The following is a 25,298-nucleotide window of genomic DNA, read 5'->3' on the forward strand; positions in this document are numbered from 1 at the left end:
AGATTTGCGTGCGGCAGAGGCCAGAGCTCAAACGTCAGGTTACCAGATACAAGTAGGTGGTAACTTAGGGCAGGGGGAAACGCCTGTTGTCCGTGGAGGGGAAATTCCCATCCTAGAAATCTACATTAAAAATTAATTAATAGTATTCTATTTTCAATATCTTTTTGGTGCCAGTCCATATGACTTTAATGTCTGCTTTTGGGATTCTATGTTACAAGTCCATAGGGTACATGTATCCTTTCTGAGCTTAATAAAATGTTGGAAATTCTACAAATCCTCACTCCTACATCCAAGTACTCTCAGGCTACCATTCTACACTCTGCTCTGTCTGAAGAACAGCTCAACACTTTCAATATTCTGCAATTCTGCATTGATATGACTTGTAAATTAATTTTTGGGAATATTTACATGTATTATCTATTTAATTTTAATACTATAGGTGATTGAAATTATGGACGAAGAAAGCAAGATTTAGCACCAGCCAACTGAATGTTAGTGCCATAAGAAGGATTATTTTGAAAAACTGAAGGACATCCAGCATTCTAAGTTTAAACAATTTCCAAAATCTAGGTGTGGCGAGGGTGTGGGAGCAGAGGAAAGTACTATACCTGTAAGTGAAGTCTCTAATTTTGCATTTCGTTAACCCAGAGCAAAGTCATATCTGTCCTCACAGCATCAGAAATAATGCCAGAAAGACCAATCACAACATCCTCATCCGAAATATTATCAGAAAGACAAATTGCCTCAGCATGACAGAATAACGTTCATCTAAAGCATGCATGATCTAAAGCCTCATGTAATTCCAGAGTGGAAGCACTCACTGCATAAAAGAAAGATATAACAAAAGGTTTCTTCTGCAAACCATCAAAGAAAAGACACTGATAGAAGACTCCGAAGCTGACACGCTAACATCCAAAAGATTGGAAAATCACCTTTGTTCAACAACCGTTTTTAACCAGTTACGCAAGTTTGAGACTATCTGCCTCGGGATATAACACCCCGACCCACTCTGATCACTCTGGCGAAACCTTAAAATTTCACCACTTTATTGTGTTCATGACCATCTCAGATTGTTTCCTTTTTATTGTGTACTGTTCTGCAATTCTATGTAAATCGCCTCAACATTATCTGTTGTGCAGGAGTGATATGTAAAACTGTTAAATATAAAAACTGATTAAATGAGCACCGTTGCGCTATAGCTAATTAAATAAATCCTCGTCTTCAGAACTACAATCCTTAACCTTACACCAAACATAGAAAGGGTAAAAGGAACTGATGTTCTGCGACTGGTGAGCCACAATATTACTGTGCATGTTCTAACGCCCTCAGTTACTGCCATTACAAAAAGGTACTTCTCAGTTTAATCATTAAATACCAAACTAACACCTTATCACTGCATTGATAAGAACCTATACAAATAGATTTGACAAAAACTTCAGTCACAAAATAAGTTGCTGCCGGAGAGGCTATAACCAAAAGACTGTTATCTGCTAGAAACATTTCAACAGGTTTTAAAGGGCTGCATCCAGACATATTTTGCTCAATTCAAGTGTTAAGAAGATTACACACAATTTCTTTTAGAGATAAATGCAGAACATTATCTAAACAAGCCCGACTCTAAAATCGGGTTCACTCTTACTGTGGCATATAAGCAAGAGAAAACTAAATGTAGAGATATTAACTCTAGGAATACACCTTATAAAACACTGGCTGTGAGAACAAATTCAGTGTTAAAACACGCCTCAATCAAAGCAAAATAACCCAAGTTGGGGAAAAAAGTTACCTGTGCCAAAAAAGATTCAGCCATAAATCTCATCTCACTGAATTTGAGAGAATGCACACTGGGAAAAACCTCTCTCCGTGCAAAGTATGCCAAAAAAGTTTCAGCCGTAAATCGTATCTCACTGAGCATATGAGAATCCACACTGGGGAAAACCACTCTCGGTGCAAAGTATGCCAAAAAAATTTCAGCCGTAAATCGTATCTCACTGAGCATATGAGAATCCACACTGGGGACAAACCTTACCAGTGCTCTGAATGCCAGAAAAGTTTCATTTACAAATACAGTCTCACTCAGCATAGAAGAGCCCACACTGGGGATAAACCTTTTCAGTGCTCTGAATGCCAGAAATGTTTCAGTTGCAAAGGCAAACTCACTGAACATACAAGAATCCACACTGGGGAAAAACCTTATCAGTGCTCTGAATGCCAAGAAAGGTTTTGTAACAAACAAAGTCTTTCTCGACATGTAATAACCCACTCTGGCGAACAACCTTACCAGTGCTCTGAATGCCAGAAAAGGTTTAGTTTAAAAGCGAGTCTATATCGACATGTATTAAACCCCTCTGTGGAAAAACCTTACCAGTGCTCTGAATGCCAGAAATATTTCAGTGAAAAAAGAGACCTTACTGTACATACAAGGACCCACACTGGGGAAAAACCTTATCAGTGCTCTGAATGCCAGAAAAGGTTTTGTAAAAAACAAAGTCTTTCTCAACATGTATTAACCCACACTGGGGAAAAACTTTACCAGTGCTCTGAATGCCACAAATGTTTCAGTACAAAAAACAATCTCATTCATCATATAAGAACCCACACTGGGGAAAAACCTTATCAGTGCTCGGAATGCCAGAAATGTTTCATTGGCAAAAACAGTCTCACTCGGCATAGAAGAACCCACACAGGAGAGAAACCTTATCAGTGCTCGGAATGCCAGAAATGTTTCATTGACAAAAACAGTCTCACTCATCATATAAGAACCCACACTGGGGAGAAACCTTTTCAGTGCTCTGAATGCCAGAAATGTTTCAGTGTAAAAATCAGACTCACTGAACATACAAGAGTCCACACTGGGGAAAAACCTTATCAGTGCTCTGAATGCCAGAAAAGGTTTTGTAACAAACAAAGTCTTTCTCAACATGCAATGACCCATTCTGTGGAACAACCTTATCAGTGCTCTGAATGCCAGAAATGTTTCAATGAAAAACGCCATCTCACGGTGCATATAAGAAGCCACACTGGGGAAAAACCTTATCAGTGCTCTGAATGCCAGAAATGTTTCAGTTTAAAAAGTAGTCTCACACAGCACATAAGAATCCACACTGGGGAAAACCCTTATCAGTGCTCTGAATGCCCAAAATATTTCAACCGTAAATCACTTCTAACTGCACATGTGAGATTCCACACTGGGGAAAAACCTTATCAGTGCTCTGAAAGCCAGGAAAGGTTTTGTAACCAACACAGTCTTTCTCAACATTCAATAACCCATTCTGTGGAACAACCTTATCAGTGCTCTGAATGCCAGAAATGTTTCAATATAAAAAGTAGTCTCACACGGCACATAAGAATCCACACTGGGGAAAAACCTTATCAGTGCTCTGAATGCCCAAAAGATTTCAAATTTAAATCACTTCTAACTGCACATGTGCGATTCCACACTGGGGAAAAACCTTATCAGTGCATTGAATGCCACAAATGTTTCAGTGAAAAAAGAATACTCACTCGGCATACAAGAACCCACACTGGGGAAAAACCTTATCAGTGCATTGAATGCCACAAATGTTTCAGTGAAAAAATCAACCTCACTCACCATATAAGAACCCACACTGGGGAAAAACCTTATCAGTGCTCCGAATGCCAAAAATGTTTCAGCCGTAAATTTGATCTCACTGCACATGTGAGACTCCACACTGGGGGAAAAACATTATCAGTGCTCTAAATGTCAGAATAGATTCAGAGGTAGTGATGGTTACATGCACCATAAGAAAACACACCATCAAAAATACTTCAGTGCTTCAAGTGCCAGAAAAGCATCGATTTTAAATGCAATCTCACTCTACATAAGCAGACGCGCACAGGGAAAAAACATTACCTATGCTGTGAATGGCAGAAATTCCTATTTTTTGACAGGCACAGCCTCATTAACCATAATCAACTTCATACTGATGAAAACCTTATGAGTACTCTGAATGCCAGAAAAGCTGCAGAGAAAAACGCTATCTCACCATGAGAAACTCCACACTGGAGAAAATCCTTATGCCATAAAAGCTTGCATCTGAAAGACACAGTTATGCTTCATGAGAGATCCCACTCTGGGGAAAAACCTTATGAGTGCTCGAACTGCAAGCAAAGTTTTGGTCACAAATTACTTCTCACTAGTCAGGAGCAAACTCACAAGGGAGAAAAAAGCCTTATGTATGTTCGTAATGTCAGATAAGGTTTATTCACGAATACAATGTCATTTCACATGAGAGAATTCACACTGGACTAAAGCCTTATACAGGAGGGGAAAGCCAGAAACGTTATACTCAGAAAGGAGATCTCACTAAACATGAGAAATGCACCCACACCAGGTGAAAAGTAAGGCGTATCTTGAGTTGCAGAAAAGCTTCTAACAACCTGACTTTACATGAGAGAGCACATATTGTAGTTGCAATAGGATTCATCAAGAAATTCTTGCAGGATAACTTAGGCTGCCCGCATGCAACCTCCAAAGAAATTTCAGGCCTTGAAAATGTTTTAATTGCAACAAAATCCACAATTTGAGTATCTGAAAGTTACAAAACTCTCAAGGTCTTTACTTGACACAGAGAAGTGTTCGTACTTGCAAACATCAACTAATTAACAAAAAATTCACAATATTAATGTCTTAAATTTTCTCCACCCAAAATGTTTCTACTCACACTTGTTTCTTAACCTATGACTGAAATCTAGATTTTCATGATAAGATTAGGCCTAGGCGGTGTTCCGCGAAGAAGAACTCCGCAAAGTGTCAAACAACTCAACCGCTCAACGCAGAGTTCTGCGAGCAGCGGAGTGCGTTAGGGTCAATTTGAAGCGCTTTTTCAGCTAGTAGCACGCTACTCCAGGATCCAAAAAAGATTAGTGGTGAATTAGTGTAGGGAAATAGAAAATGTATTTGAGAGCTGGACATGTTGGTCTGTTAGTTGGGTTGAAAAAGAGAGTGGAGGGATGGAAGAGGGAAGGTTTTGCATTTATAGAGCGCTTGCTACCCCTGATGAAGTGTTGAAGCGCTTTTCAGCAAGTAGCATGCTACTCCAGAACCCAAAAAGATTAATAGATATATCAATTATTGTGGGTAGGTTGTTTTATTATATAAATACAACTGTATGAAAATTCATAAAATTCTGTTGTAAAGTTGTATCCAAAAGGCAAGTATAGTCTCTGATAATAATGTATACAAAGTTGGCTTGCCATCAAGACTGATGCCCCGTAATGTTGATGCAAAGTCATCTGTGCTGGAATATCCTAGACTCTTGTTGAATTGTACCATCCACCTTGTAGGTACTGCTATTTGTATCAGGTTCACGTTGTAGGCAGACATAAACGCCGAAATTGCACTATTTATATTAAGCATAATGTAGGTGAACAGATGACAATAACCACTGTACAAGCTGGAGTAGGTGTTTAGAAGTAGAGTGTCATAGAGGGCAATAAACACTCCACTAACTCTGTCACTAGCTTACTACAGACAAACGCCAAAGTCTTCGTACATGATGAAGCATCAGAGTGCACCCTCTTTCTGCTTCCCATGGGCATTTTGGCTTTTGTTCTACAGAAAAGGCTGCAGACACTTCCGTAGCCCTTTATGTAGCGTGGATCACGTAGGAGAGATTCTAAGCGGGCCTGCTTTCCTTTGCATTGGACATGGCCACGTTCAAATGTGGGAAAACCTTTTGTCTTGCGACTGCACTGTATTACTGACACGGGCGAAAGGGCAAACAAGCAGTCAGGAGGCGCACTGATTGTATACCACCACCTGACAGGATGGTGACAGACCCCAACCACCTGCAGGGGAAACTTGCCACCTCGTTTAATAGCTGCCAGACGGTTTACTTTGTAAGCAGACTGGTGGTTTACAACTGCCCCTACGTTGGGGCACCACATGCTTTTCCAGCATAATCTGGTGTACTCCCCCTGTGTGACATGACAGCACCCGCTGAAGACTGCACCGTTGTGTAGTCTGGGACAGTGCACCTTCCCTCTAATTCTGAACTGGGCCTTTAAATACGGTACTATTTTGTGTGCCTATTTAATTCAGGTATACAAAGTATGTGGTACTACTTACATACTAAGGTAGGACAAGGAAGATTGAATTTCTACGGTGGCAGCAATGTTTTTGTCAAAGTCTTTACGCCCTAAACACCCTCCCGTACCCTGAACATAATGAGATTACGTAGATTACACCTCTGCGTGCTTAATGCTGCCATTTGTATTTCAAGACCAGTGATTAATGTGGCTTTATCACGTTCAAAGCCATTGGGCGTTCCCGACCTGTCTGATACTTGCATATGGAAAAGATGGGCCATTTGGAACCTAACGATAGATAAAACATATTCATAGGTCACGATTTAAGTCTGCATCTAAAATAAAACTGAAAATTAGGAGAGGTGATAAGTGAGATGTTAAAAGGCAGCCGCTAATCGAACTGCATTTGTACATAGGCCTTCCTATATTATGAGATTTATTCCTGCTTCAGTCTTTAATTGCGATGAATACTTTAATACCCAGGCATGAAGTCATTGTCGAGCTGTTTAAATATCCACCTGTCTCCCCACCTCTTCCCCACTGCATCCTTAACCAGTGGCCTAGCCAGTGTGCCCTGGGCCCTAAGGCAAGAAAGGAAATGTGACCACTGCCCTCTGTTTGGACTGTGGAAAACAGCAATAATCATTGTTCTGTGGGGCCCTCAGGCCTCTGTGTGAACTGTGACAAACAGCAGTTATCAGGGTTCAGTGGGCCTTTAAGGCGTCTGGGACCTGGTGCCACTGCACCTGCTGCACCAATAGACAGCTAAGCCCCTGCCCTTAACAGCTTCTATTCTAGCCCCACTGGTGAACTGAACCAGCCAAGTAATGATCTGGCCATATCTGCAGGCATGCAGCCGCCTCTTCCACTGAAGGGATTTAAGTCGCATGAAAGCAGCATGCGGGAAACAAATATTTTCTGAGGCAGTCAACCAACACCTTGTCTGTTCCAACCTGAATCCATTTAAAACCAGGGACTAAAAAACGGTTCATCGTCATCTCTTGCTTATCAAAAGGGTAAAACAGATTCATCTTACATTACAGTGTACCACATAAAAAAATGGTGATTCTGTTTACAAATTAAAACTAGCATGCATAAAGAAAGGGGAGCCTTTGGCCAAAATAGCCATTTTCCCTACCTATACATCTAACACATCTTTTACAAAAATGTTTTAACTACATTGTCATCTGGAAATAGTCATTAGCGCCTACTCATAAGCAAATGACATTTAGAATTCTCTTTCACTTCAAGCTTTCAAAAGTAAATTGATATAAAAGCAGTATTGAATTTTTTTGACATTGTGTACTCTTACCAAAATTTAGAGCATCAATTTTATATGACACGCCATAGAAAAAAGGAGTTCTTTATATATACTAAACCTCCAGAAACATTTGATTAACCAGTTATAAAGTCACGTCTAGCTTAGTTAGTTTATAGTCTTCTTTTTTAAGAGAAATTATTTCACATTGTTACTGGATCTGCATGGCTAAACACTTATAAGGTCCCAAAGGCGAGACCTATTGGCTATGCCAATGCTTGTTATTGATTGAGTACAATGAGCAGCAGCACTTTTGATTAGGTCCTGAAGAAAGCCGCAAACACCTCTTTGGAGGGTTAATAGGCTGAAACATGTTGACCTCTTATTAACTTTCACTCTGCTGCCCCCACTACCCTGAGCTCATTTTTGTGGTATTTCGTATACCATTCTCTATAACAAAACATGCCTGAACTCCTCCCTCTCAGTGAGGGGGCTGTACCCTGTACTGTAACTAGGTATAATGGTGGGAGGAGATTCCGAATGAGGAAGCATGCCAACTATGGTGGGTGAGGGAAATCTTCCCTTTAAAGGGATATTTCATCTTAGCTAGGTCTTCATTTGCAGCAGTAATCCTCATAGACACAAGGGTTTCTTGATTGTGGTAGAAATACATTTTTACCCCTTCATTGTACGTTTAAGCACAGACCATTGCTTGAAATGTTGTGATCAATGTAGGAAAAATACTCTGTGCACTGAGAAAATGTGTTAAAATAACTGAAAGTTGATAATTGCATTTAATACCTTCTCATACCTGGATTTATCTAGAAGAGAAGTCTGTTGATTCTAGCAGATTTTTGATACCACAAGGTATAAGAAATTAGGGGATCTTTATCTGATATCTTTATCAGTAAATTATCTCAAATTATTGGACATAAACTTTTGCAAGTATTATTTCTAAAGACTAAGGAAGTTCTATATTTGTCTTTTCTAAACTAACCCCAGTGCGTACGACTACAACAACCACCTCTCTCAAGTCAATATTGCACTTGGTTTAGTGAGAAAGCTAAATGATCTAGGAGAAACCAGGACTGCGCGTCAGTATTTTTCTTAAGAAGAGTGAAAACACTTTTTAGAATGCCCCAAAAATTGTGACAAAGATATTTCAATATGTTTGACAAAAGAATAGGTACATTTCATGACAATATTGAAATGGAAAATAAAATAATAGAAACAAATATTTACAGCAGATGACAAAAATATTAGAGACTACATTTCAGCAATTTGTAGGAAATACTGAGGTTCATGTATTAATAACCCATTTGTTAAAAGTGGTTGCTTGTGGAGTCAGCACACTACTGTGTCTGTGATAGCTTTTAAATAAAGGCATTTTTAATGCACCCCATTTTACTTTCAGATTCACAAATGTCCCCTTGGGTTACTACCTCCTGTTATGGTTTTTCAGCCGACATATGGTTTCAAAGCTCAATACATACCGTAACAATGTATTAAATATTCAGAAGGGAAACTATTAACATTCCCCTTCCAAATTCTGAATTGTTAAATGGGCTTAGTACATTTCAAAAAGGGGTTTAGCTTTTGCAAACTCTGTGAAGTACTGAACCCTTAGATTTTTTTAACAATAAAACATGAGGCCATTTTTCTCAATTCCCTCCAAATTAAGTTTGCTAATAATGTTAGTTGAATAATAACCGGGGCATGTACCTATTTAGTGTAAGTGTTGCTTCAGATCAAATAAAAACCATCACACATAACTCTTACACAATACTTAAAGACAGAATTTCTGACATCCAGCGTTAATGTTTTGTTAAATATATTTGCAAATGTTGTCACTTATACAGGAAAGCAGCTAAAGCAGTCTCTGGACATAAAATAGGATGTAATCATAATCTTTAGATACATTTTCTGAGTTTCCGGAACAATGTGTGTCTTCTGGGTTTACTCTAAACCACTAAAATAAACATATTCAATGCATTGAGATTTGATCTGTTTGTACTGGTTTCTATTGCAGACAATAATCTAGATTTAGACCAAGGATCAATTCCACCCATGGCTTTTAAAATCTATTTATCAATGATCTCTATTAGTGTTATCGCAACTAAAACTGTAATAGAACTGATCTGAGAGATGGACCTTCAAGTATTATGCTCAGTCAATTTATTGAACAAACTATGGAGTTAAAATCTGAATAGATTAGATCCACAAGCATTGCCTGACCACTGTATTATACATCAATCTCTAAGTACAATTCAGTCATCTTCTATTTTTTGCGGACCTCGTGCTGGGTCTATTAGAACTCTTTCAAAAATATGACATTTAAATGTCCAAAAAATCAGGAATTCTAGTTTCAAGCCTTGTCAAACCTTAATGAATGCTACACCAAAAGATGCCCTTCTGTTCCTACATTTTGTTGTGCACCATGATTCAGAAATGGCATGTTTTTGCTTTTGGAGGTAAAATTCTAAACATATTTATTGTTGTTGCCAGCCAAAACATTATCACTAATTGGGATGATAACAACAAGTGGTCTTGTGATGCTTGCTGGAATGGGAAGTGTTTAATCAAAAAGTGGATGGAATTCAAGTTTAGGAGACAATTTTACAAAAGTGTATGGATTTTGTATATATTTCAAATTGTTGATCTCCAAAATGGCCTAAATCAATAAATTGAATTGAAATTCAAGTTTATCATTTGAATCCTATTGTTGGAAAAGATGTGATTTTGAACCCCATGAGGTGGTTCCTTTCCAGGAAGCATTCAGGTTGTAATCATGAGTCAAATAATGCTGAGGAGGTTAAAATATTCAAATTGAATTCTAATTACATATGAAATGTTTATTGTTCAATATATTTCTCTTAGTATTTTAATGTGAGGACTTTATTGCTTAAGCAAAATAATTTGTATTTGTTTTTCTATATGTAGGAAGCATTACATTAATAAAATCACTGTATCCTACCTTCTTTGTTTCCTTTCCTGTTCTTTATGAACGTTTCTATTGTTGAACTTTAAAGATTGCCCGAAATTAGGAATTCTGCTATACGTAACTTTGCTGTGTTACAGTATGTTCATTTTTATGTACTACTTTTGTCTCTTATGTGTTAGGCAACTGATGTTTTTTTTTTGCTTTAATAAACAGCTTATGTTTATTAGGTTTCATTATTCAATAAAATGTTTCAAACACAACAAATGGTAGTTGATATGTATTTACAACTGCAGTATTGTTATTGTATGGGCACTTTCAAAGGGGCCAAAAATATGGTCTGTGGGATGACGGAGGTCAACATTGGCATCAGCAGGGAGAGGTTTGGGCAGGTGATTAGGGGTACATGTAAGGTTGGAAGTAGGGGGAACAAAGCATGTCCATTGTGTGGACTGTGACTCCTGGAGTTAGTGTGAGGGATACCATGCTACCCTGTAAATGAATCCCCTAGTAATTATTATCAACAAACTTTCTTCGGTTTTATAAAAAAAAAACATCTTCCAAGTTACAGATTGACAAATATATTATGTCCAAGTTAATCAGAACACAAGATAAAAATTCATGAATTACAGTAGTAGCATTTTGCGTCTGTGAGATCTCAATGAATGCCGTCATCAGAATCGGTAGCCGCTGGGGACAACCCATGCATGGGCCATTACTGGTTCAAGCAAAGTATCAACATCCGTTGGGATGACTGATGGGAGTGTGGACTGTGACTCCTGGAGTTATTGTGAGGGATACCATGCTACCCTGTAAATGAATCCCCTAGTGAATATTATCAAGAAACTTTATTCGGTTTTCTAAAAGAAAAACATCTTCCAAGTTACAGATTGACAAATATAATATGTCCAAGTTAATCAGAACACAAGCTAAAAATTCATGAATTACAGCAGTAGCATTTTGCGTCTGTGAGATCTCAATGAATGCCGTCATCAGAATTGGTAGCCGCTGGGGACAACACAGTGCATGGGCCGTTACTGGTTCAAGCAAAGTATCAACATCCATTGGCATGACTGATGGGAGTGTGAGACATGTGTCTAACACGCATTCTTCTCAGCATAGCAGGCAGCGTAGAACAGGTAGGATGCAATCTTGCCAAATTGGTCTGAATGACAGAAACCATGTGGTATTTAATTCTCTTAGACGAGGTAGTCCCAAAATTTGGACGTTGCGCTCACGACACTTCATCGCCAGTAGAGTTGTCTCCATGGAGAACTAGGTGTCGTTTGTGAAATGACTTGCCATATCGCAGCAATAGGAGCAAAAATAGTATTCCTGCAGCGAGTCCCACAATGAGAGGCAATCCGCCAAACACTGAGTGCACAAAGTTTGGAAATAATACTAGGACTGCTTCAAAAGGTGCTACAGTCCAGAAAATACGGTCTTAAATACATGTACAATACCACTCGTATCAGACATGTTTAAGATACGACTTAACATTTCTGAGAAATGTATAGGGCAATTTGTAGTTAAGAGGGCATGTAACTCTGCAGAAGTCCTTGCGACTTGCAGATCATAGGTTTCTTTGTCCGAGGTCAGTGGCACAGTTTTTTGCAAAAGAATGGCTTTTATTCTGCTTAAAGTATCAATTCGTATAGAAGAGATGTTCAGTGAAGGCCAAAATGGCGACTCCCGGCTGTCTTGGTTTTAGGAAACAATACTTGCATACTGCAAGTGACCCTGGATGACACAGTTACTAGATATGGTATTCTTGGCAACATGATATACACATAAGAGGGGTGGAGAAAACAAAACACATAAATTAATCAAGAGTATACAAGCAATGGCACACTCATGAGTGATGAAAAACTGCCCTCACTCACACACAATGTGTGTGACAATCTTCATCATCGGGTCTGCTACAACGTCCGGGCGTAGCCACACCCCGGGCGGAGCATAGGGAGGGGGAACAAAAAATATACAAGGACAACGTGTAACACAAAACTGTAAGTGACAACAGTGTTCACAAACAAAGACCAACAACTCAAGACTGAGTACAGTGATAGACAAAAAATTGCAGTAGGGAATGGTTAAAACTGGCTCCTGGATACCACATTTAAACGTTATTAGTAGGTTCCAAGGTCAGGATTAAAAATAAATGGATGGTAGTGCTAGGGTAGGGTATTAGGACCCCCTAGCGCCCCTTCTTTACTGCTGTAGTCAACATGTTTCGGCCTCTTTTTGCCCTTAAATACTGGGTCACCTAGGTCTTCTTCAGGACGTCTTCCTGTCCCAGTCTAATATAATATTACCCTTACCTTAATTAGGTGTTAACATGGGTATAGGTCCCTCATGCCCATCAGTAAAAGGCTATGTGGAGGGAATTCCGCCAACACGGTGACACAACTGTGAACATAATTAGTGACATTCATAATTATGGACATTCTGAGTGAGCGGTTGAGGATGTCTCTGGCAGATGCATTCTGGGTGATTTTCAGCCTTGTGGTGAGCTGTTTAATGATTTCTGCATAGAGAGAGTTCCCGTTGTCCAGACTACTGGTGATGAGTGCTTGGATGACGGGCTTCTTGTGTTGCATGGGAGTCATTTGAAGATTTTTTTCAGCCTTTTCAGTGTGTGAACAAAGCAATACCAAAGGGGATGATGGACGGAGCATTTGAGCAAATCAAACACTCACCCTCAGTCATCTGATCAGGGTTTAATCCATCACCATTCTTTAACTCACTCCACCACCCCAGTTCAGACATAGCCATATGCAAATCAGTCTGACCCTGTGCCTCATGGGTCGCTTTGTTCACCCTAAGTTGGCAGGGAATGCCCAGACGTGGGTCCCTTGCTCACTCTACCACTGGATTCAAGATAACCTGGCTGATGAGGATTATGAATCCGAAACCGGTCCCAGGATGCTTCTTTCCAGTCCAGGGAAGACATGGCTTGGCAGTTCGGGCTGGACTGTTCCCATGAGGCACAGGGTCAGACTGATTTGCATATGGCCTTGTCTGAACTGGGGTGGTGGAGTGAGCTAAAGAATGGTGGTAGATTAAACCCAGGTCAGTTGACTGGGGGTGAGTGTTTGATTTGCTCAAACGCTCCGTACATCATCCCCTATGGTATCGCTTTGTTCCCCCTAAGTTGGCAGGGTATGCCCAGATGTGGGACCCTTGCTCACTCTACCACTGGATTCAAGATAGCTTGGCTGATGAGGATTATGAATCCGAAACCGGTCCCAGGATGTTTGTGTCCAGGGAAGATATGGCTTGGCAGTTCGGGCTGGACTATTCCCATGAGGCACAGGGTCAGACTGATTTGCATATGGCCTTGTCTGAACTGGGGTGGTTGAGTGAGCTAAAGAATGGTGATGGATTAAACCCAGATCAGTTGACTGGGGGTGAGTGTTTGATTCGCTCAAACGCTCCGTCCATCATCTCCTTTGGTATCGTTTTCAGTGTGTGAAAGCAGTGACGACGTTGGCCTGGGCAGACATGTCCAGGCGTTTGTTGATAATGATCCCTAGGTCACTGGTGTGCAAGCCTGGGGTGGTAGTAGGTCTTACGGTGGCTGGCCATCAGGTGTAGTCTTGTGGGCAGGTGTTGTTTCCAAAGATCAACACATCTGTCTTGTCAGTTGAGTTTGGGACAGTTGGATTTCATCCATGTCCTGCAGACGGTAAACGTGTTACTTGTGTTGTGGGTTTTATTCAGAGAGGGACAGTATTATTTGCATGTCGTCGGTGTAGAAGAGGATGGTGATGTAGTTGGTATGGATGACGTTGGCCAGTGGGGTAGTGTAAGTTTTGAAGAGGGTCCGGCTGAGAGATGAAACTTAAGGTGCTCCACAGATGAGATTTCCGGTTTCCAAGGACTATGACATCAGGTTGACTGTTTGAGTTCTTCTTTTTGTCAGGAAGGAGCAGATCTATCATAGGAAGGTCCTTGAGTCCCATCTCGTGAAGGTGTCCATGAGGAGGAGGTGTGATACCATGTGAAACACCACCGAGAGGTCCAATAGGATTAAGGCCCCGCTCTTGGCTTCTGTCTATGATCATGTGTATAGCATAGGTGGGTGCACGAGTGCTGTTTCCCTGCTGTGGTTGGGACCTGGTGGCATTCATAGTCAGATCCAGGCAGGATTTGTTTGCTTTGGAAACAGCTTTATATTTCTGTATTTTTAAACACTGATTCCCCTGTGCATAACGTGCATAACGTGCAGCATATGCTTTAGAAAAGGGTAGGTTGGCATATTTTTTAGCACACTGTTTTTAATGTTGCTTACTTAAAATCACGATCAAACGCCTTTGTGCACCTTGTCTCCACTGCACTAGGATCCTGTAGCCTTTTGCTTTCTGGTCCGCTACAGCTTGTGCTAGTTGAGCGGAGAAAGCCTCTGACATCACTTCCGGCGGAAGTGCGGTTAGCACTCCAGTGGTTGCGGCATACACGGCCATAAAAGCTAATGCCGGGACAGACGCACAGCGAACGCACCGCTGACATGCAAAAGGCAAGCCCGTCTACGCCCGTCCGTGCCTGGTCGTTGCCAGCAGCCAGGAACACTGGACCTATTGAGGTAAACAATCAGATCAGGTAATCGCCTACTGAGAGCACAGAACAAGGCTAGCACACCACTACAGCTTTTCTGCATCAACCGGTATCCACACACACTAGAAGGTCCGGTGGCCTGTTATAATTGTCAGTTCCAAAGTGACCAAGAAACTGGGATACCACCAGGGAAATTACCCAGACCCTCTCCAACCAAATATGGCCTAAATAGTCTTCTTTGTAATGTTAGGTCACTGGCCAAGCACTCAACCGAGATATGGGATTTGATTTCCTCCCAGTCATCAGATATTTGCAGAGACATGGCTAAACCCCTCCAACCATCCAACCATCGCACTAGCTATCCCTAATAACTATAAACTAATCCTTTTCGATAGAGGGAAAAAAAACGAGCGGAGGCATTGTCATAGTTTTTACAAACACAGTTAATGTGACATGGGTCTCAACCACCTGCACTGACTCGATTGAGTTAGGTATTTTTGAGATAAGAGTGTCCACAATGGAAATGTGGAATGGAGCACTGATTTACCACCCCGGGGCCCCGGTCCAGAAACCAATTTCAGTCACCTATTGATAGAACAGATAGCCATGCATGTTCTAGCTTCAAACACATTTTTCCTACTAGGTGACTTTCATTTCCATGGGGAAGAACATACCACCCCGGAAGTTAGGAAACTTCTAATAGACCTAGAAACATAAGGACTCTCCCAAAGAGTCAATGGCCCGACGCATACAGCTGGTCACACACTAAATCTAATTTTTTCCAACATAGAACAGCTGGACTGCAAGACACCTCTCCCCTTACACGGACTGTACATTTTCTAATTATTTTTGAGGTTCAGCCCCCTCACTCCCCTACAAACAGCAGGCCGCGATGCAATGCTCATAGACCTTGGCACAATCTTAGTCCTGAAACCATTAGTGATGCTTTTCACCTCAAGTCACCAAATGACAACCCTGAGGTCTCTGAAGTGCTGAATTCCTTCAACTCTGCCCTTACAGAGGCACTGGACGAAACAGTTCCCTTTAAAAATCACGGTCTCACACATCACTGACCATCAGACCTGTGGTTCACGCCAGAACTAAAACTAGAAAAAACTAAATGCAAGATCATAGAGAGATTCTGGCGTATTAGGAAAGAGTCCCAAGACAAGGATCAGTACAAACAAGTGCTGTCTCGATATCATCAGAATATCAAATCTGCTAGGCGGAGCTTTTTCACTAATCAAAGCAAGCCGACAACTTCCCCAAAGTCCTCTTTAGGTCTCGCCTGAGACAGCGCATGCTGTCTCTTTGAGACATTTAGTAAGTGGCTTTTAAAAGTTTCACCAGAGGCTTTTGGTGGCCTAAAGCTTGCGTGCACATGAGCGCGCACGCGCGCAGCTGCCATCTGCCTCTGTCATGGCTCATTAACCCTCCTCCACCCCCTTGCTGTCTGCTCTCACTACCCCCTCCCATCTCCCCCTCCCTCCCCCCTCCCTTCTCCTCCTCCCTCCTCGTTAGCTTCCTATTCTTAACTTCGGAAGCATCTGATGTGAATTATTCAAGGAGCAATTAACTTCCGACTAAGCCAATGCCGCCTCAGACAGTAGACATTTTCTGGTGCTTGTTCCTGTTTTCATTGGTTCCATGGACCCAGCTGATGTTACTGTTTGCTTACGTTGCACGCTTTATGGCCACCTTATCTTTTAGTATTGTATGCTCCGGCCAGACTTCGGTGTCAGAGCACGCTTTAACCCTCTACACCGCAACACAAAGTCATCGAGAGCGAGCAACAAATGACACCAACACACTGTCCCTTGTGGGGACATAGACTGTGAGAGTAGCACTGCAACTTGAGTTTCACCTACTACCTCTCATTTTTAAAGTGGAATTGCCAGCTGATGTCCAAATATTTAAGAAGCCCCCAAAGCTTTCCTAATTGTAGCCTTTGTTTGGAAATCCTGGGCAGGACGGGTTAGAGCGGCGTCCTCTGGCATATGAATGTGTAACCAGCTGTTGGAAGGGGCAATCTCAGAGGGCCAGGTTATGCTCACCCGGTCACCCCAAGACCCACCTCTCCCACAGATCTTGCCGAGTCTTATCGTGAGGTCCTCACCGGGGAGGACTTCGAGTCTAGGATCGTACACACTAAGCTCACACCACACTTACGAACAGACACCACACCGTTGGGTACTTAGTAACAAGTTCTTTATATACGGAATAAAAGAAGGAAGTACTTTTATGTACACAGTGATCGAAGGATCACAAAGTCGTTGCGGGTTCAGGAAGGGGGAAGCGGGACAGTCTTTTCGTCTCTGGGGCAGTACGGGGTGTACCCTACGCACAGCTCTCAATCCTCGAGCCGGGGGGTACGGACGATGATGGTCGTACTGGCTGCTTCACCTCCGTCGAGTCGGCTCGGTCGTGATGGTGGCCTCGATGGTCCAGCCGGACCAGAGTACTCCTCGAGCCGCGACGAGGTCAGCAGGGCTCGATCCGGAGAAGTTCGTGGGGAGCCGCGACAGCGTCAGCAGGGCTCGGATGGTTGCAGGTTCAAGCTTGAGCCGCGAGAGCGTCAGCAGGGCTCCGGTGGTCTTAGAGGTCGAGCCGCGACAGCGTCAGCAGGGCTCCAATGGTTACAAGTTCAGCTCGAGCCGCGACAGCGTCAGCAGGGCTCAGGTGGTTCAGTTCCTTGTTGCAAAGAGGGAGCCGCGACAGCGTCAGCAGGGCTAAGAGGTTCAAGATGAGTTCTTCTTAGGGTCAGCCGCGATCAGATCAGCAGGCTTCAGGTCCAAGATACAACTGCCCGCTAGTTGTCAGGCGGGCCCAGATATAGTCCATTAGCCCTTTGATGTCCGGACCCTCGCAGGCGGAGGTTGCAAGCCCTGGGGGCTGGTCGTGGGCGAGGTCCGGCGGTCGGCTCTTTGATCCTTTGAAAAGAGGGGTCCGGGAATTCCCAGACGCCCAGCGGGTCTGGAGCCAGCACTCGGGGAGGCCAGAGGTGTGATAGAAACGGGTCCATAGAGGAGGGCCAAAGGTGTGACAGATACCGGTCTCTCAGGGGAGGCCGGAGGTGCCATCGAAACTCCCTGGCTTATCTCACTCGGGGAGCGCTTACCCCCCAGCCGGGACTGGCGCGCCTTTGGAGTCTGGGTTTCGCTGGGGCCGGGGTCACGCTAGGCCCGGGGAGCCAGGGATGTCGGGAAGGGAAGATGGCGTGCGGGCCTTGTGGGGCATGCAAGGTTAGGCGCTCGGAGCCGGTCGTGGGACGGGAAGGGCAGGCCTGGTCGAGGTGCTAGGGGGATCTAGGCTTAACTGGAGTAGGGCGACCAGGCTCGGGGTGCAGGCTACGCTAACAGGGAGGCTGCGCAGGGGACTCGGGGTACAGGACTACTCTCACAGGGTGTGGAGGGACAGAGGCGAACCACGCCACGAGGCCGGGTCCAACACCAGCTCTTCCCAGTTACCCTTTACCCCTCCCTTGTGAGAAGTTTCAAGGTATCGATTGCTATAGCAGGCAGTTGCTGTTTTGCCATCAGTTTAATCCCTTGCAGTGTAACTTTGCTTTATTTATTTATTTGAGTCTTATATAGCGCATGGTTACCCTTGGGCATCTTAGCGCTTGTCAAGAAGTCCGTCAGACCAATGCAAAGCTATTCAGCGTGTTTAAGATGGGAAAAGATATGTTTTCAGAAGCTTCTGAAAACGAAGAAAGCAAGTCTCAGGACGCAGCTGCAAAGGGAGCGAATTCCAAAGGGTGGCTGTATGCACCGAGAATCTTCTACCTCCAGTGCGAGCCTTATGAACTCTGGGGACCTGTAACAAAAGTTTTTGATCAGAGTGAAGAGCTCTGTTGGGTTTATAAGGCACCACTAGCTTCCTTAAAGAGGGGGGTCCTTTCCCTTGAAGAATCTTATGGGCCGTACAGAGAGCCTTAAACTTGACCCTCTCTCTCACCGGGAGCCAATGCAATGCTTTTAAGGCGGGCTAAGCTGATTGTCGCCTTGATGTATTAGTCAGCAACCTGGCCGCAGCATTTTGCACCTGCTGCAGCTTACTGAGTGTGGCTTCCGGAGCACCAAGGAAGATAGCATTGCAGTAATCAAGCCTGGAGATAATTAACCCCTGGATGAGTAACCTCCTCGATGACAAGGGGAGGAGGGGCAAGATTTTACGGGCTGAGCGAAGAAGCCCGAAGCAAACCCCCGCCGTTTTCTTGGCCTGAGTTTTAAAAGAGAGATCCTGTTCCAGCCAGACTCCCAAGCTCTTGATCTCCTGCTTGGGGCTGGGGAGCTCCCCCAGGCAGCTAGGCCAGACGGACAAGGGGAGAGAGGGAGTCTTGTGCCCTAACAGCATAATCTCCGTCTTAGAACCGTTTAGTTTAAGTGACGATTCACTCATCCAGGTATGTACATTAGTCAGGCATAGGCGCAGCACGTCTGGCTTCTTCTCCAGTTGGGATAAAGCGACCACCAGCTGGGTGTCGTCAGCATAGCTTACAATTTTTATCCCAAAAGGGGCCACCACATCCTCCAGGGGGGCCATATAGACATTAAATAACGTAGGGCTCAATGAAGAGCCCTGTGGCACACCGCACTGAAGGGGGATAGATGGAGACTTCTCGCTGCCTTCCCAGACCTGATAGGTACGGCCATGCAGAAACGACCTGAGCCATTGCAATGCAACTCCTGTGACCCCCACATTGGACAGCCGTTGGATCAACACTTGGTGGTTTACAGTGTCAAAGGCAGCACTGAGGTCCAGGAGGATCACTGCCACTGACCCTCCTGAATCCAAAATGCTCCTTGCTTCCTCAACGACTGCCAAGAGGGCGGTGTCTGTGCCCTGCCCTGGCCGGAAGCCAGTTTGAGAATCTCTCAGCAAGCCGTTGGATTCCAGAAAGACTGATAGTTGTCGATTAACCAGTCTTTCAGCGATCTTACCAAGACCCGGCAACAGAGAGATAGGCCTGAAGTTGGCCAAATCTGACGAATCTAGATTGGGTTTCTTCAGAAGAGCCTTTACGACCGCTCTTTTCCAGCTTGGCGGCACCACGCCCTGAGTGAGTGATATGTTAATCAAGTTCGCTATAGGAGCTGCAACCACAGATGTAGCTTGTTTCAAAAATCTCATTGGAGCTGGGTCCTCTGGTGAGCCACTCTTCATGGATCCCAGCTCCTTTGCGACTTCAGCTACAGAGATTAGACCGAAGGTATCCAGGCGGGGGCCTTCTCCTGCTATCTGATTGCCTATCTGTACAATTTGTGCGACCAGTGGCAGGGCAGCTATGATGTTCTCAATTTTTAGATGAAAAAATTCTGCTAGCTCTCTACTCTTCTCAGCAGGATTATCCTGAGATGGTGGGGGCTCCGGAATTTTGAGGAGTTCCTTTACCACTGCAAAGGTCTCTCTCGAAGAATTAGAGGCACTTTTTATCCTTTCTTCAAAGAATTGCATCTTAGCACTGCGAAGGGCGTTTTTAGATGTTCTTATTGCAGTGCGATATTCATCCCGGCTTGCCACCTCCCAGTTTTTTCTCCAGATTCTCTCCAGTCTCTTGCATCCTTTCCTAAGGATGCGTAAGTCCGGCGAATACCAAGGGTCGGAACCCATCCTTTTACCCCTCTTTGCTACTCTTTTTTTGGGGAGAATGGCATCCAGGGAGTTGGTTATCCACAACTCAAAATCTGTATCAGCTGTAGCCGGATCTGCTGCTACCCGGGGGCATGAGCTCTCAAGTCTCGCAATCCAGTTATCAACTGATAGCCTGGACCAAGCTCTCTCCAGAGTACAAACTCTCGGAGAGGGGGCCGCTCTCGGGTCAACCTGCAGACTAACCTGGACCAGAAAGTGGTCGGTCCAAGGCAGCGGACAAGCGGGCAGAGCTGTAAGATATGAAATATTCGTGAAGATAGGATCAAGAAGGCGACCCTTGGAGTGGGAGGGTCCCAGGTTTTTTAGGACAAGATTATAGGCTTTCAGATCACTCAGCAGATCCGCCACCACAGAGTCCGTTGGGTCATTAAAATGGAGATTTAAATCTCCTAACAGCATAAAATTAGTTGTCGAGGAAGCCAACTGCGTGACTGTTTCCATCAAAGAGCCAATAAAACTCCCTAACACTCCTGGTGGGCGACAGATCAGGATGCCAGACACAGTCACCGTAGGAGACACCTGAAAAGAGAACTGGCAACTCTCACAGTCCAATACGTCACTGTTCTGCGCCTTACACACCAATGTGTCTCTATATATAATGGCAATACCGCCACCCCGCCCCTTAGGTCTATCAAGATGGTATATCAAAAAACCAGGGGGAAGGGCTTGAACCATGTCTGCGCCTGAGCTGGCAACAATCCAAGTCTCCGTCAAGAACAGGATGTCCAGTTCGTGATCTTGTATCAGGAAATTAATTTCAAGAGCATGACACGGAAGAGATCTACAATTAAGCAGCGCCATTGAGAAGGAGCTTTTTCCCTTAAATGGTTGCATAGTAAGGCATGTCCTACAGGCGGTGTAGGGTGATGAATCCTTATAGATGTACTTACATGAAGGCTTTTTAGGAGCTCGCAGCGACATAATGTCCTCTCGGGAATACGTTATCAGTGTTTCAGGAGAAAGAGCCAGCGAATCAGGCCCTAGGCCCGTCTGGGCCCGGACGGGCACAGACGGGCTGGACTCTGGCGTGACTCCGGCGCAATTACGGCGCGCCCGCTGCGCGTTTCCATGTGAGGATTAAGTAGGGAGCTCGTGTGTCCAGGCGAACACTAGACTACTGCCTCGAATGGCCAGTCACGTCCCAACCTCCACCCAAGATGGCCGACACGCTTTCCCCAAGACCAGCAACCCGCTAATGGCCCGCCAAACAGCGGTGAGGATCACCAAGTTAGAGTGCAAATAGGCGCTCTAATAGCAGTGCAAAAACGGCGATTATGACAGCAAATACGGCGCGTTTAAAACTGGGGCAAATAAATCAATACTACTGAGATACAAAACAGGGGAAGCAATTTAAAAAGCGCAAGCCCCTAGAATGCAGTAGCTGTAATAAAAAACGCTGGGAAGTGCAGGGCAGCGTCATGCAGGAAGCCTTGACCAGCTTGTGTAACAGTAACATTTCACAGACTGCCTTCCGAGTGCGTAAGCTTGAATGGAGCCCCCACCACCCTTCTGGTTTTGAAACAAATACTCAGAGGCAACATTAGATGTTTTGCACATTGACCCTTTAATAATACAACGTTAGAGCAACTTCAGAATTATGCTGATCTGTAGGGATACGGCACTGCATAAAGGATGTATGGAATATTGGCTGTGAGTTGCAGTTTTAATGCCTTTTCACTTGCCTACCCTTAGTGGTGTGAAACGCACTGGTACCAGCATGCTGCACAGAGGATGGATGCATTCTTTAAGTTGCAGCCCTTTTGCTGTTTCCTACACACACTCACCTAGCACCATTTTTATGCACAATAAGCATTGGCATAGCCAATAGGTCTCGCCTTTGGGACCTTATAAGTGTTAACCATGCAACAGTTAATGTTGTTGCACCAAGGATATTGTGCTGCATAACTTAATACTTATAAGGTCGCAAAAGCAAACCCTATTGGCTCTGCCAATGCTTGTTAGTATAGTTCGCGATTTTATCTCCCACAAGCATGCATTCAATCTCCTGTGGAATCCCAAGACCTCTGTGACTCTGTGCCTAATTTCTTCAAGGAAAAACCATCTCTAAACGAGAGCAGACAAAAGTAACCCTCAACACGCTAGACAGTTTTCAGCCTATCACTGTAGAGGAAATACACAGCTCCTTGGATGCAGCTAAGTCTGCCCCCCCCCCCGGGGTCTCTGTCCACATAATATCCCTTCTATCTACCTGCTGCGCCCCAAAGATCCAAGAGATTTTCAATTGACCCGCTGCGCCCCAAAGAATCAGGAGATCGTCAATTGACCCGCTGCGCCCCAAAGATCCAAGAGAGCTTTAAATGCTCCAAATCAGGAATTATTCTGACAGAGTGGAAGGCAGCATGCGTACGGTCCATATTCAATTTAAAAAAACAACGCTGGACCAAAAACTCTCGGCAACTATCGCCCAATATCCTTGTTACCCCTTCTGGGCAAACAGCTGGAAGGCCTAATAAACAAACAGCTGGGATCCTATCTTGAACTCAATCATAATCTTGATCCCTCACAATCTGGCCTTCGCCCGGGGTACAGTATAGAGACTGTGCTCCTGGCCGTGACCGATTCATTGAGACAGGGGGTGAATACAGGACTGCCATTGATGCTGATTGTGAGAAGTTGGCCTGGTATATGATGTTCACTATTCTAGTGAGCACCCTGCACTAGTTCAGGTACAAAGAAATAAAGACGTGAAGATCTTCCAGATGCAGCACGGTTCTTGGGGATGCGAGAAGCTCTCTGTTCGAGGCATGGACTGCAGCGACGACAACAGCTCCAGTGGCCACGCTCTTCTCCCACGATGCTTGCAGCTTCCGCTCGATGCGACAACTACAGCGGCGACATCCAAGATGCGACAGCAGGAGCTGTGACGGTGGCACGCTTCTCGGGGATGTGAGGTGCTCTTGGTTGATGCGGTGCAATGCGACAGTTCCAGCGCCGGCACCCTCCTTCAGAGTTGCAACGGTAAGCACAGCGACACGCTCCTACCTCGTTGCGAGATTGTTCTACTGATGCGGTGCAGTGTGACAACTACAGCGGCGACACCTTCCTTCGGAGTTGCGACACCAGCAGCAGCGACGGCAACACACTGCCTCTTTGTTGCGGCATGCTTCTCACCGATGCGGTGCAGTGCGACAGTTCCAGCGGCAACACCCTCCTTCGGAGTTGCAACGGCAGGCCCAGCAACTGCAACACGCTTCTTCTCGTTGAGTCGTGCTTCCAGCTCCTGGCGACACGCAGTCCCTCGGAAGGTCCAAAACAGCAGCAGGCACTTCCAAAGAACTCTGGGGAGCTGGGGGGTGAAGTCTGTTGTCCCTGAGACTTTATCAGGAGGCAAGCTCTTTTCCAAGCCCTTGGAGATCCTTCACAATTTGAAAGCAAAGTACACAACGTTCCTTTCTCCTTCCTTTGGCAGTAAGGCAACCACTGCAGGCCAATCCCCCAAGCAGCACTTCAGCTTGGGAATAGTCTCTCCTCAGTTTCTTCAGGTTCCTCTCCTCAGTAAAGGTTTCTTCTTGTAGTCCAAAGTGATCTAATTTCATGGGATCAGGGTCACAATATTTATACACTAAATCCTTTTGTTCTCTGAGAGGAGAGAGTCCTTTGCCCAGTCCAAACCAGTTCTGAAACACTCTGTTTACCGGACTTCTCCTTTCCCTTCACAGTGCAGGGCATGCACATCAGACGCTCCACAGGAGGTGGAGCCAGCATTGTGGAGGGCAAGTACAGTCCTGGAGCACTTTGTTTACAGGACTCCTTCTCTTCTTTCAGTGTGCAGGGCAGAGACATCAGCCGCTCCCCAGGAGGTGGAGCCAGCATTGTGGAAGGCAGGCACAGCCCTATTCAAGGTTCAGGTCCAACTCCTCCCTCCCATCTAGATGCAGATCTCTCTATTCACCACCGGGTGACTCAGCCTGTCTCATGGAATTCCCCAGCCCTGTCACTTACAGAACCAGACATAGGAATACACAACCTAGCAAAGGCAGGTTTGAATGGGGAGCTCATTATGATTACCGGGCCACTTTTCCACCCGCTGTGTCTTGTCTATTGGGGCTAAGGAGAGCGCTTGCTCACACCATCGCGAGGGGAGAACACTACATCCCCCAGGTGCCCTAGTGGCGTGACTGCCGCTGACAGAGATCGAACGCGCCAGGAGGCACATAAGAGGGCGTGAGAGTCCCCGCACCGCGGGAGCTCATTGTGATTACTGGGCCACTTTTCCATCCACTGTGTCCTAACTGTGGGGGCTAAGGAGAGCGCTTGCTCACACCATCGCGAGGGGAGAAGACTACATCCCCCAGGTGCCCTAGTGGCGTGACTGCCACCGACGGAGATCGAACGCGCCAGGAGGCGCATAAGAGGGCGTGAGAGCCACCGTCCTGCGGGACGTATGCGGACGAAGCCCGGGCCAAGGGTGGGCCTGTCCTTGCCCATCAGTGACTGTCAGAGGCTGGGCTGGGCCACATCTCTAACGTCCCGGTTGGACCCTGTGAGTTAAACTCTGTATATACGTGCGACTGTTACTGGAACTATCTTGTGTAGTTAAGGAGAGATAGCATTGGTATCATTAGTATTGTATAAAGTCTCAGGCTGGAACTCAAGTGTTATTAAGGAAATATTGTATTTTAACTATTTCAGCTGGGTTAAGTCAGGGTGGACACCAAGTAAATATGGCCAGAAGAAACACAACTAAGGCGCAAATGGAAAATTCTGCACTGAGATAGATTAATTTCTTGTTAAAGCAGTTAGTGCCCTAACTGAGGAGATAGACCTTACAGAAAGACGGTTATCTTTAGGGCCTAGCCATATAGAGAGAGAACTGAACAACGA

At 44.7% G+C, this 25,298-nt stretch overlaps 2 protein-coding genes across 2 annotated transcripts in view; both read left to right on the forward strand.

The window, feature by feature from the left end:
* Positions 1–8,327, forward strand: part of LOC144805979 (uncharacterized) — a 39,475-nt gene extending 31,148 nt beyond the window's left edge. Inside the window, exon 5 of the mRNA XM_078672439.1 lies at positions 440–8,327. Coding sequence (XP_078528565.1) covers positions 1,835–3,718 — 1,884 coding nt within the window. The 5' untranslated portion in view covers positions 440–1,834 and the 3' untranslated portion in view covers positions 3,719–8,327. The remainder of the gene's footprint in view (positions 1–439) is intronic.
* Positions 1–25,298, forward strand: part of LOC144805981 (uncharacterized) — a 955,295-nt gene that overhangs the window by 434,156 nt on the left and 495,841 nt on the right.

Source organism: Lissotriton helveticus (genome assembly GCF_964261635.1).
Source record: "Lissotriton helveticus chromosome 1_1 unlocalized genomic scaffold, aLisHel1.1 SUPER_1_unloc_38, whole genome shotgun sequence".
Taxonomy (NCBI): domain Eukaryota; kingdom Metazoa; phylum Chordata; class Amphibia; order Caudata; family Salamandridae; genus Lissotriton; species Lissotriton helveticus.